The sequence below is a fragment of the Anolis sagrei genome, chromosome 4 (assembly GCF_037176765.1).
Source record: "Anolis sagrei isolate rAnoSag1 chromosome 4, rAnoSag1.mat, whole genome shotgun sequence".
Lineage (NCBI taxonomy): Eukaryota > Metazoa > Chordata > Lepidosauria > Squamata > Dactyloidae > Anolis > Anolis sagrei.
This window is the reverse complement of record NC_090024.1, coordinates 2703012-2717187: the sequence shown is the minus strand read 5'-3', so window position 1 is coordinate 2717187 and position 14176 is coordinate 2703012. Positions and strand designations below refer to the sequence as shown.

At 46.0% G+C, this 14176-nt stretch overlaps 1 protein-coding gene across 1 annotated transcript in view; it reads left to right on the top strand.

Annotated features, from left to right (window-relative positions):
- The first annotated feature begins 7233 nt into the window (after nt 1–7233).
- The window catches only part of BOP1 (BOP1 ribosomal biogenesis factor), a 164775-nt gene continuing 157832 nt past the window's right edge, over nt 7234–14176 (top strand). The window contains exons 1-2 of the mRNA XM_067467210.1: nt 7234–7370; nt 11627–11830. Coding sequence (XP_067323311.1) covers nt 7326–7370; nt 11627–11830 — 249 coding nt within the window. The 5' untranslated portion in view covers nt 7234–7325. The remainder of the gene's footprint in view (nt 7371–11626; nt 11831–14176) is intronic.

Here is a 14176-nt window from a genome sequence, read left to right as displayed (position 1 = left end):
AGCTTGGTCAAATGAAAGTCCGAATTGGGAGAGGCGCCTCTTTTCCCCAGCCGCTCCTCTGCCGCCACTGGCCCGAAGAATCAGTCCAAGGCGCCTGCTTGAGAATTTAGGCTATAATTTAGTCTGGAACCTCAAGCAGCAGTCCCTTCGTGGTAAAGCCAAATGATATCGAGCTCTTTTGGGGGGTACTCCCAGCGAGGAGAGTCCCTAAGGACCGCGAATGGGGTCCCGACCTTGGTGAGCTGCCAGCGGATGCCAATTCAAAAAGACGCAAAAACGTTGAAAATCAATCTCACCAGAGGCTGAAGAGGAGATCTGCGACCGAGGCGTTTATTTAGCGATTCAGCTGAAAAGGATGCATTAAAGGGATGAATCCACAATAAGCATGCAGTACAGTGAATTTCAGGCATATTTATACAGAAGAAACAAAGAAATCCTGGTTTGAATCTCCCGCCCGCCTCCTGTCAGTTCCCTCTGTCCTGATTGGCCGGCTCCAGAACAGCTGGGAGGAGGCTTGGCCGCTGGTCCCGCCTTCCCTCCAATCGCCGGCCGCTGTCGCCTCCAGGGGGCCAATCAGAGCCCTCGGAGCGCCTCCGGAGATTGTCCAATCAGCGGCCAGGAGGCGGGATGTATTTTGACAGCGTGGAGGGGCGGAATGCCTGGGAGGCGTCCGCCAGCTGATTGAACACCCTTTGTTGTTTCACGGCAGGGGAGGCAGACGGGGGAACAAGGGATTTCCTGGGTTCCGATAAGAAGATGTGTATAGGCAAAAAGGGTGGCTATGGGTGGTGTCTGGATCTCAACCTTGTGGGCAAAGGGGTCCTTTGTCACAAAGGAGCGTACACAAAACACCTTGATTGATTTAATCAGTCTGTTTTTTCCGGGTTTTTGGCTGGCAAATCTCTGGCTTTGTTCGTCTGACACTGAAAACAAAGCCACAGATGTGACCAGTATTTGTCCATGCAATGTCAATATGAATGGAGTTTTTTCCAAGGAAATTGGATTCCTTACTGTAACCCCAGGTCACGTATCTTTCAATAGGGCAAAGTTCAAGAGGGGAAAAGGCAAGGAAGGAGGGTGAGGGTACATCTCATTTCATTTCATTTCATCATATATCATATACTTCATACATATTTTCTTCATAGGCTTTCATAACTCATAGATTCCATAGGAAAGATCCCCATCCCATCCCAGTAAAGTTTATTAGAAAACCACAGCAATTGATAGAGATAATCAGCAGAGTTCCCGAGGTATGATCCTTTTCAACAAGGGCACGCACACACAGGCGGGGGGCTCTTTCTCCCCAAGCGGCTTGGCTTTGAGTTCATGGAGGAAGTCCGTGATGTTAGGGCACCAAGTCGATCAGAGAGGGCAGAAAGGTCCGCAAAAGAATCTGCAAATAGTGGAGAGTGGGGCAATGTCCTTTGGGGAACTGCATTTCCCTGATCAGGGGCCAGGGTCCAGTGCACAAGCCAGAGAATTCACAGAGAGGAAACAGGAACCCAGTTATGTCCCATCTGGGTCAGGAAGCAGCAGAATCCATTGTCCGGCCCTTGGTGAACTACAAATACTTGGGGGGGGGGGAAAGATGCTCTGCATCACTCCCTCCTCCTCCCTGTGACTTCCTCTCACATATTTATACATGGCTCTCATGTCTCCTCTCAGCCTTCTCTTCTTCAGGCTAAACATGCCCAGCTCCTTAAGCCACACCACACTCCAGAGCAGAGAGTTCCACTGCTGAACGGCTCTCACAGTCAGGAAGTGCTTCCTCGTGTTCAGATGGAATCTCCTCTCTTGTAGTTTGAAGCCATTCCTCCATTGCGTCCTAGTCTCCAAGGAAGCAGAAAGGAAGCTTGCTCCCTCCTCCTCCCTGTGGCTTCCTCTCACATATTTATACATGGCTATCATCATATCTCCTCTCAGCCTTCTCTTCTTCAGGCTAAACATGCCCAGCTCCTTAAGCCACACCACACTCCAGAGCAGAGAGTTCCACTGCTGAACGGCTCTCACAGCGAGGAAGTTCTTCCTCGTGTTCAGATGGAATCTCCTTTCTTGTAGTTTGAAGCCATTGTTCCGTGTCCTAGTCTCCAAGGAAGCAGAAAACAAGCTTGCTCCCTCCTCTCTGTGGCTTCCTTTCACATCTTTATACATGGCTATCATATCTCCTCTCAGCCTTCTCTTCTTCAGAAGCAGGCGGGATCGAGAGCATTTGATTTTGTGGTGTTTGGAAGCAGAGGGGAATTTATTTCCATGCCAGGAAGCAAGATAGAAATCGTTTATTTATCTTTATTTATTATTTATTTACTACATTGACATGTAATGTATTACATTTACATGTAATGTTTCATTTTTGCTTTTTGTCAATGTATATGTTCTGTCGCCACTGGAGCCGAAATGAGGTTTCTTTAAGAGAGGATGTATGGCTTGGATCCAGCGGGAAACCAGGGCCCCCGAAAAGAAGCCTTTAGAGAAATTTCCCTTATTAAACAGTCTCTATGAGGCTTGAGCTTAAATATAACAGTTCTTTATTAATGAACAAACAGGAATTGTAAATCTTTCTTAACAGCCTCTTGGCTCTTGCAATCTTGTTCACAGGGAACAGGCACTATCTTCAAAAACCTTGTTTAAAGGAAAATTCCCCTTTCTAGCTCCTCCCAGGCTGCTGTGAACCTAAACCTTATTAATGTGGATTCACTACCGGGCTGAACTACGTCTCAACGCCGAGTGAACCTATCAAAAGGCTTGTAAATTATATCAAGCCCCTTTTAGGAGGATCTCCCCAGCCGAGGATATCCCGAGGGCTGCACCAAAGAGGGTCCCTGAACCTTGGTGAGGGCAGCGAAGCCAATTCCAGCAGCAGAAAATATTAAAATAATAATCCTCACCAAAGTGGAAGAAGTCAGCGACCAAGGTGTCTTTATTAGCGATTCAGCTGAGATCGGATGCAAATGTAGGGATATTTCCACTACAAGCATACCGCTACAGAATTTACAGGCATTTTTATAGAGAAAATACAGGAAAACATTTTGAATTTCCCGCCCGCCCCTCTCCACCTGGCTTCATGCTTATTGGTTGACAGCCTGAACAGCTGGGAGGAGGCTTGGCGGCCCGCCTCGCTCTGGGCCAATCAGCAAGCTTCTCTGCCTCTGAGCAGCCAATCGGCGCGCTTCTCTCACCTCCAAAGATGGATGAATCAGAAGAGAGAAGGCGGGACAATGGCGGACAATGGGGGAAATGATGGGATTATCGCTAGCCAGCCAGCTGTAATTTGAGGCATTGTTTTGGCCGGCAAAGTATGCTGTTTCTCAAGAAAGGCTTTCCTGTCCCGGATCAGATGAGGAGTGTCCTTAATGGGTTTTGGCAGAAGGAACAAACAGAGTCAGGACAGGGGACCCCGGGGGCTGTTCTTGTCCCTTTGTAATTCAATCAAAATGTCCAGAGAGACTTCCTTGCCCGCCAGACAAACTCAGAGAGTGGGCAGAGGAAATCTCAACTTGTTATTATCCATGCAGATGTGGAATAATCAAGTAAGTTTCGAGGGAGGCGGTGGTCCTCCCTCAGGCATTTCAACAGTCCTTGGTCACATTTTTCTAGGGCAAAAGTCAGGGGGCAAATCAAGAGGGCAAGCAACATTTCATATACATTTCATCAATACATTTCATATAGAAAAGATCCCGTCCCCATCCCAGATATTTAATAATAATAGTCATCTTTTTTATTTGAAAACTTGGATCTTCCTGGAAAGAGTTCATGGAAGTGGACGCGGCTTGCCGTTCAAAACAAGCAGCAGAAAGTTATACTTTTTTGGCAGAAGTCAACAGGACAGTCTTTGAGTTGTTTGGTAACAAAGTTCACGGCTTGGTCCTTGGGGAACTTTAACTCCTTCCCAAGGACTGGGCCTTCTGCCCGGCCCCCTCTCCGAGATCTCCTGGGGGCAGCCGCAGCAAGTCCCCGGTTGTGGAGCGAGGAAAAATGAGCTATTTGTGCAGAGCTGGCAAAATTTGACAATCAGCTGTTTTCTGTCAAATTATATTCTTTAAAACAAAAAGATTATTTCCCGGGTGTAGGGATCCAAAATGAGAAAAGCAAGATAGCAGTTTGGTTAAGAATTTAGCACAGAAAAATATGGCATTGAAACGGGGCCGATCCACCATTTTAATATTTTAGCGGATACGGAGATCCGAAAGGGAGATTTCCGTATCCGCGGTTCCAATTGACGCAGATTCGGCCTCCCCAGGATGCCAGAAAGGCATCCCAGGCAGGCCCACGGTTCCCCGGAGCCTGGAAAGAGGTTTGTTTCATGCTTTGGTTAGCTTAGGCAGTGAAGGACACAAAGTATCAAGCAGAAAGGTTAAAAAGTTGCAATTTTCAAGTACCTTTATTGGGGATTAGTTACAAAGTCAGGGCTTGGGGGAAAGTGATAAAAGGCTGAATGCAGTCCTAGTTTTGAGCTGTCTGCTGGGGCACATTTCATCAGTTGGTCCCAAATTTGGCTCCCAGGAACTGCGGAACTCTCAGCTGCAGTTTATACCAATTTGAAGGCGGGGGCCTCTGCCGCTCTCGGGGTCATAATCGCTTAGCTGCTTTGATGGTTAGAGCTGTTATTCCCTCCGGAATTCCTCAGGGCTGTAAGGCTGTTTCCCCGGAACCTTTGGGAATCTTTAGAGGCTCTCAAGACTGTTCTCCCCCGGAAAGTCTTAAGGGATGAAGCCTTTGCACAGGAGGACATCTGTATACATCCTCTGCATTAACTTCCTTTGCTGAGACTAACTGAAAAATGGCCCCTTCCCTCCAAAAAACCCAGAGAGGGGCAGGACCAGGGATCCTAACTATTATTGACAGGTGGCTTGCCCTATGAATGCAGCCAAAGGAAGCCACCTATCTGCAAAGTCCCTGCAACTTTTTGCTTGATGTTCAGGCAATGCTTGTTGTAGGTCAGAGCACGGTCCAGAGTTGGAGCACGGTTGAAGAGAGTCTTCAACCTCAGCAAGATGGAGTGGATGAGGGATTGGAGGAGAAAGAAAGAGATCAGATGAGTCTGGCATGACTTGTTTTTGATAAATCCATGTTGACTATTAGTGATGACTGCATTTGTTTCTAAGTGTTTGCAGACCGCTTCCTTAACAATCTTTTCCAGAATCTTGCCCGGTATCGACGTGAGGCTGACCGGACGGTAGTTGTTTGGGTCGTCCTTTTTTCCCTTCTTGAAGATTGGGACCACATTGGCCCTCCTCCAATCTGCTGGAACTTCTCCCGTTCTCCAAGAACTCTCAAAGATGGTTGCCAATGGTTCCGAAATGACTTCCGCTAGTTCCTTCAATACTCTGGGGTGTAGTTGATCTGGCCCTGGGGACTTGAACTCATTAAGAGCGGCCAGGTATTCCTGGACGACTTCTTTCCCAATTTGGGGTTGGATGTCCTCCAATCCCTCACCCACTCCATCTTGCTGAGGTTGAAGACTCTCTTTTTGTGAGAAGACCGAGGCAAAGAAGGCATTAAGTAGTTCTGCCTTTTCCCTATCCCCTGTCAGCATTGCCCCATCTTCTCCTCGAAGAGGTCCTATCGCCTCCTTGTTTTTCCTTTTTCTACTGACATAAGAATAGAAGCCCTTTTTATTGTTTTTAATGTCCCTGGCAAGTCTGAGCTCGTTTTTTGCTTTAGCCTTGCGGACCTTTTCCCTACAGGTGTTGGCTATTTGTTTGATGCGGGGAATGCCGTGGATGTAGCGTACCTGGATTTCAGGAAGGCCTTCTTTGACAAGGTCCCCCATGACCTTCTGGCAAGGAAACTAGTCCAATGTGGGCTAGGCAAAACTACGGTGAGGTGGATCTGTAATTGGTTAAGTGGACGAACACAGAGAGTGCTCCTCTTCATCCTGGAAAGAAGTGACAAGTGGAGTGCCTCAGGTTTCCGTCCTGGGCCCAGTCCTGTTCCACATCTTTATTAATGACTTAGATGAAGGGCTAGAAGGCATGATCATCAAGTTTGCAGACGACACCAAATTGGGAGGGATAGCCAATAGTCCAGAAGACAGGAGCAGAATTCAAAACGATCTTGACAGATTAGAGAGATGGGCCAAAACTAACAAAATGAAGTTCAACAGTGACAAATGCAAGATACTCCACTTTGGCAGAAAAAATGAAATGCAAAGATACAGAATGGGGGACGCCTGGCTCGAGAGCAGTACGTGTGAAAAAGATCTTGGAGTCCTCATGGACAACAAGTTAAACATGAGCCAACAATGTGATGTGGCGGCAAAAAAAGCCAATGGGATTTTGGCCTGCATCAAGAGGAGCATAGTGTCTAGATCTAGGGAAGTGATGCTCCCCATGCTCTATTCTGCCCTGGTTAGACCACATCTGGAATAGTGTCCAATTCTGGGCACCACAATTCAAGAGAGATATTGACAAGCTGGAATGTGTCCAGAGGAGAGCGACTAAAATGATAAAAGGTCTGGAGAACAAGCCCTATGAGGAGCGGCTTAAGGAGCTGGGCATGTTTAGCCTGAAGAAGAGAAGGCTGAGAGGAGATATGATAGCCATGTATAAATATGTGAGAGGAAGCCACAGGGAGGAGGAGGGAGCAAGCTTGTTTTCTGCTTCCTTGGAGACTAGGACGCGGAACAATGGCTTCAAACTACAAGAGAGGAGATTCCATCTGAACATTAGGAAGAACTGCCTGACTGTGAGAGGCGTTCAGCAGTGGAACTCTCTGCCCCGGAGTGTGGTGGAGGCTCCTTCTTTGGAAGCTTTGAAGCAGAGGCTGGATGGCCATCTGTCGGGGGTGGTTTGAATGCAATATTCCTGCTTCTTGGCAGAATGGGGTTGGACTGGATGGCCCAGGAGGTCTCTTCCAACTCTTTGATTCTAGGATTCTATGACTCCCAGGTATTTGGGTGTGTTGCAATGCTCCAGTGGGATTCCTTCCCAGGTCATAATCCTCAGAGCTCGGGATGCTTGTCTGTTCTTAAGGTGAAAGGCACATGTCTGTGTTTTAGATGGGTTGGGGATCAGCTGGTTTTCCCTGTAATAGGCAGTAAGGGCACCTAGAGCTTTGGAGCTTCTTTGTGCGCATGCGTCGTCTCAAGTGGCGAGCATGGGGAAAGGGGGCGTGGCAAGGTCTGGCTTCCTTGAGGGTCGTCACTTGAGGGCACGGAGAAAGGGGGCGTGGCGGGGCCTGGCTTCCTTGTTTGCGCAAGCGCAGTCGCAACTCGAGCACACGGGGAAAGAGGGGGCGTGGCGAGCTTGCGCATGCGCGTCCACAAAGTGGCAAGGAAGGCGCACGCGGCTGAGGGAGAGATTCTCTGAGGGGGAAAAAAAGGAAAGATGGAGCGTGGCCACGAAGAAGAAGAGGACGCAGGCCCAAGCTCGGTGAGATCCGGGGTCCTGTCTCCCCTTTCTTTACCTCCTCCTGAAGTTGTGTTGCTTGGTGACGGATTCACACGTGTTTCCGTTGACACGTGTTTCCCCAGACACGTGTCTTGAGGGGAGGGGGCATCCTGAGAGCGACTCTCTCGTGTCACCCATAGCCTTGGCTATTGTAGGGAGGATCCTGGGAGATAGAGCCCTCCACCTTCCCTAGGAGTTGTAGTTTTCGCAAGGCCTTGAGCCTTCTCTGTCAGTGATGGCCTCTTGTCAAACTACAACTCCCAGGAGCCCAGAGCAATGAGTTCACATGGGGTCACACTGCATCCATTCTACAATATATATATGTATATGCATATGTATATGTATATGCATACACACACAACCATCATATCTCATGAAACTACAACTCCCAGGAGCCCAAAGTACTGAGTTCAATGGGTTCGGACTACATGCATTCTACAATAGATGTATATGTGTATATGCGCGCGCGCGCGTGTGTAGATAGATAGATAGATAGATAGATACACAGCCTTCATAACTCATGAAACTACAACTCCCAGGAGCCCTGAGTTCACAGGGATTCGGACTACATGCATTCTACAGTATATGTATATATATGTATCTATATGCATATGTGTATACACACACATACACACAGCTTTTATATCATTAAACTACAACTCCCAGAAGCCCAAAGCACTGAGTTCACATGGGTTCAGACTACATGCATTCTACAATATATGTATATTTATATATGTATATGCATATATGTATACACACAGCCTTTATATCATGAAACTACAACTCCCAGGAGCCCATGGGTTCAGACTACATGGGTTCTACAATATATATATATATATATATATATGCGTGGCGCAGTGGGTTAAAGCACTGAGCTGCTGAGCTTGTTGATCGAAAGGTCGCAGGTTTGATTCCGGGGAGCGGCGTGAGTTTCCGCTGTCAGCCCTAGCTTCTGCCAACCTAGCAGTTCGAAAACATGCAAATGTGAGTAGATCAATAGGTACTTTTGATCAATAGGATTTCAGTAAGGCCTTCGACAAGGTCCCCCATGACCTTCTGGCAAGGAAACTAGTCCAATGTGGGTGAGGCAAAACTATGGTGAGGTGGATCTGTAATTGGTTAAATGGACGAACACAGAGGGTGCTCACCAATGCTTCCTCTTCATCTTGGAAAGAAGTGACAAGTGGAGTGCCTCAGGGTTCCGTGCTGGGCCCGGTCCTGTTCAACATCTTTATTAACGACTTAGATGAAGGGCTAGAAGGCAGGATCATCAAGTTTGCAGATGACACCAAATTGGGAGGGAGAGCCAATAGTCCAGAGGACAGGAGCAGGATTCAAAACGATCTTGACAGATTAGAGAGATGATTGGCCAAAACTAACAAAATGAAGTTCAACAGGGACAAATGCAAGATACTCCACTTTGGCAGAAAAAACGAAATGCAAAGATACAGAATGGGGGACAATGCCTGGCTCGAGAGCAGTACGTGTGAAAAAGATCTTGGAGTCCTCGTGGACAAGAAGTTAAACATGAGCCAGGAATGTGATGTGGCGGCAAAAAAAGCCAATGGGATTTTGGCCTGCATCAATAGGAGCATAGTGTCTAGATCTAAGGAAGTAATGCTCCCCATGCTCTATTCCGCTTTGGTTAGACCACACCTGGAATATTGTGTCCAATTCTGGGCACCACAATTCAAGAGAGATATTGACTCTAAGCTGGAATGTGTCCAGAGGAGGGCGACTAAAATGATCAAGAGTCTGGAGAACAAGCCCCATGAGGAGCGGCTTAAGGAGCTGGGCATGTTTAGCCTGAAGAAGAGAAGACTGAGAGGAGATATGATAGCCATGTATAAATATGTGAGAGGAAGCCACAGGGAGGAGGAGGGAACAAGCTTGTTTTCTGCTTCCTTGGAGACTAGGATGCAAGGGAATGATGGCTTCAGACTACAAGAGAGGAGATTCCATCTGAACATGAGGAAGAACTTCCTGACTGTGAGAGCTGTTCAGCAGTGGAACTCTCTGCCCCGGAGTGTGGTGGAGGCTCCTTCTTTGGAAGCTTTTAAGCAGAGGCTGGATGGCCATTTGTCAGGGGTGATTTGAATGCAATATTCCTGCTTCTTGGCAGAATGGGGTTGGACTGGATGGCCCATGAGGTCTCTTCCAACTCTTTGATTCTATGATTCTACTGCTCCGGCGGGAAGGTAACGGTGCTCTATGCAGTCATGCCGGCCACATGACCTTGGAGGTGTCTACGGACAACGCTGGCTCTTTGGCTTAGAAATGGAGATGAGCGCCACACCTCAGAGTCAGACATGACTGGACTTAATGTCAGGGGAAAACCTTTACCTTTTTTAATGCATATGTGTGTATATATATACATACACACACAGCCTTTATATCATGAAACTACAACTCCCAGGAGTCCATAGCACTAAGCCCTGGCAGTCCAACCGCATTCTCTCATATATATATATATATATATATATATATATATATATATATATATATGCATCATAACTTAGGTGATCTCTCGTAGTCCATGGATGATAGTCCTCCATGCATTTTTCAATAAGGTGGGAAGCCACCTTATTGCAAAATGCATGGAACTTTGGAATACATGCAAACACCCAATAGAAAGGAAAAGAATCATAGAATCATAGAATCAAAGAGTTGGAAGAGACCTCAAGGACCATCCAGTCCAACCCCCTGCCAAGAAGCAGGAATATTGCATTCAAATCACCCCTGACAAATGGCCATCCAGCCTCTGCTTAAAAGCCTCCAAAGAAGGAGCCTCCACCACACTCCGGGGCAGAGAGTTCCACTGCTGAACGGCTCTCACAGTCAGGAAGTTCTTCCTAATGTTCAGATGGAATCTCCTCTCTTGTAGTTTGAAGCCATTGTTCCCTTGCGTCCTAGTCTCCAAGGAAGCAGAAAGGAAGCTTGCTCCCTCCTCCTCCCTGTGGCTTCCTCTCACATATTTATACATGGCTATCATATCTCCTCTCAGCCTTCTCTTCTTCAGGCTAAACATGCCCAGTTCCCTAAGCCGCTCCTCATAGGGCTTGTTCTCCAGACCCTTGATCATTTTAGTCGCCCTCCTCTGGACACATTCCAGCTTGTCAATATCTCTCTTGAATTGTGGTGCCCAGAATTGGACACAATATTCCAGATGTGGTCTAACCAAAGCAGAATAGAGGGGTAGCATTACTTCCTTAGATCTAGACACTAGGCTCCTATTGATGCAGGCCAAAATCCCATTGGCTTTCTTTGCCGCCACATCACATTGTTGGCTCATGTTTAACTTGTTGTCCACGAGGACTCCAAGATCTTTTTCACACGTACTGCTCTCGAGCCAGGCGTCCCCCATTCTGTATCTTTGCATTTCATTTTTTCTGCCAAAGTGGAGTATCTTGCATTTGTCACTGTTGAACTTCATTTTGTTAGTTTTGGCCATTCATCTCTCTAATCTGTCAAGATCGTTTTGAATTCTGCTCCTGTCCTCTGGACTATTGGCTATCCCTCCCAATTTGGTGTCGTCTGCAAACTTGATGATCCTGCCTTCTAGCCCTTCATCTAAGTCATTAATAAAGATGTTGAACAGGACCGGGCCCAGGATGGAACCCTGCTTGTGGCACTCTGCTCGTCACTTCTTTCCAAGATGAAGAGGAAGCATTAGTGAGCACTCTCTGTGTTCGTCCACTTAACCAATTCCAGATCCACCTCACCGTAGTTTTGCCTAGCCCACATTGGACTAGTTTCCTTGCCAGAAGGTCATGGGGGACCTTGTCAAAGAAGGCCTTCCTGAAATCCAGGTACGCTACATCCACGGCATTCCCCGCATCTACCCATCTTGTAGCTCTATCGAAGAAAGAGATCAGATTAGTCTGGCATGACTTGTTTTTGATAAATCCATGTTGACTATTAGCGATGACTGCATTTGTTTCTAAGTGTTTGCAGACCGCTTCCTTAACAATCTTTTCCAGAATCTTGCCCAGTATCGACGTGAGGCTGACCGGACGGTAGTTGTTTGGGTCGCCCTTTTTTCCCTTTTTACCAGGAGTTGGAGCTCCTGGTACAGCCGTACCAGCACAAAATGCACAAAGTAAATAAATGAATAGGTTGACGCATAACTGCAAATCCTTCCTTCCTGTTAGTTTATTATTATTTATTTGTTTACCATATTCACATCCCACCTTTCTCACCCTGGATGGGGACTTATGCCTGCTGTCTCCTTTCGCCAGCCTTTCCTCAAGGAGCAGGAAGCCGAGAGCGATGATCTGACGGACAGCGAAGAAAGCGTCTTCTCTGGACTCGAGGATTCTGGGAGTGACAGCCTCACAGAGGAAGAGGAAGAGGAGGAGGAGGAGGAGGAGGAGGAGGAAGAAGGCCATGGCAGCGGAGTCGAGGAGAATCCAGATGCCCTGTTGTCTTCTGAAAAGACTAAAGTGAGTGTATTATTATTATTATTATTATTATTATTATTAGCTGTCCCCTGCCACGCATTGCTGTGGCCCAGTCAGGTGATCTGGAAAATAAGTAATGAGAAAGTGTTGGTTTCTAATATATGTAATTTCTTTCTGCTTGTGGGTAAAGAGTATTTCTTGCTGTTTCTTTGTCAGTGTTGATGTGGAGAGTGTCTGGTTTGCCCACCCTGGAACATGTCCTTCTTTAGGGGTCCCTTCCAAATCTTGGATACTATATCTGTGAGTGTGTGTGTGTGAATCATATATACCTATCTATATCTATGGCTGGATGGCTCTTTGTCAGGAGGGCTTTCATTACGTTTTCTTGCCCTGATGAAGGGACTTGGACTGGATGGGGGTTCTGTGTAGGAAGTTTGCCCCAATTCTCTCATTCGTGGGGTTCAGAATGCTCTTTGATTGCAGGTGAACTATAAATCCCATTAACTACAACTCCCAAATGTCAAGGTCTGTTTTCCCCAAACTCCGCCTGTTTTCATATTTGGGCATATGGAATATTCATGCCAAGTTTGGTCCAGATCTATCATTTTTTGAGTCCACAGTGCTCTCTGGATGTAGGTGAACTACAACTCCCATACTCAAGGTCAATGTCCACGAAACCCTTCTAGTGTTTTCTGTTGTTAGTCATGGGAGTCCTGTGTGCCACGTTTGGTTCAATTTCATCATTGGTGGAGTTTGGAATGCTCTTTGATTGTAGTTGAACTATAAATCCCAGCAACTACAACTCCCAAATGACAAAATCATATTTTTTTTTAGTGATGGTCACTCCTTGGGTTAGAAGGTGTCTTGTGGCCAAATTTGATTGCAATTAGTCCAGTGGTTTTTGAGTTATGTTAATCCCACAAACGAGCATTACATTTTTATTTATTTAGATTATTATTTTGATTTATCTCCTGCTTTTTCTTTCTTAGAAGAGATTCAAAGACTCAAAAGTTGTAGAATGTCACAGTATGGGAAGCCCTCCATATTCAGTGGGGTTATGGAATCAGGACTTCTGCAAAAGTCATTTCCTAATTGGTTCTCTCATTCAAAAAAAACATGGAAAAAGTGTATTAGACTGCAAAAACTTTGTTTTTGTGGGAGGGAAATCCATCTGTAGCACAGTTTGTGACAGTTATATCTCATCATAAGAGTTGTAGCCAATTCAACCAAGTTTGCAGCAACCACAAAAACAAAGTTTCTGGAGTAGAGCAACTACTTTCAAAGTAAGGACCGCACAATTAAACAAGAAATAACACTTTCAAACTAAGAACATACTTTTTTTTTCAAATTTTGTTACATAGTGTTATCTTGTCTTCCATAGTCGTTTTTTAATTTCTTCTCCCCATTTCACCACTTTAGAACCTACTTGAGTTATTTTTCCAAGGGGGGCAAACCATCCCCTCTGATCATTGTTTGTTTGTTGAAGTTGTTGTTATTATTATTTGAAACACAAGACACTCTGCTGGCTGTTGTATTGGATCACACGTTGGACCCTTCCCAAGTGTCTAGCACTATGTGATGTATCGGCGAATAATGTGTGAGCCCAGTAAGGTGGTCTTTTGCAGCTGACAAGTGATTTTGTCAGCGCCGATTGTGTTTAAGTGCAGGCCAAGGTCTTTAGGCACTGCGCACAGTGTGCCGATCACCACTGGGTCCCCCTTGACTGGCTTGTACCAGAGTCTTTGCAGTTTGATCTTTAAATCCTCATATCGTGTCACATTTCTATTATTATTATTATTATTATTATTATTATTATTATTATTATTATTTGAAACACAACAAGATGAGTCCACAGCGGACACTGCTGGCTGTTGTATTGGATGACACGTCGGACACTTCCCAAGTGTCTAGGACTGTGTGATGTATCGGCGAATAATGCGTGCAGATCCCAGTAAGGTGACCTTCTGCAGCTGACAGATTGTAATCTTGTCCACTCTGATTGTGTTTAAGTGCAGGCCAAGGTCTTTAGGCACTGCACCCAGTGTGCCGATCGCCACTGGGACCCCTTGACTGGCTTATGCCAGTGTCTTTGCAGTTCGATCTTTAAATCCTCTATTGTTGTTGTTGTTGTTCTTGTTATTATTATTATTGACACAAAAGCACAGTATGTCACAGCAAACGAGATCTATATGCTGGATTTCATATCACAAAATCACAAGTCAAACACTTCCCAAGCATCTAGGACAGTGTGATGTAGTTTCGAATGATGTGCGCAGATCCAAGTCAGGTGGCCTTTTGCAGTTGACAGATCGTGATTTGGTCAATGTTTATTATTATTATTATTGTTATTATTATTTGAAACACAACAAGATGAGTCCACAGCAGACA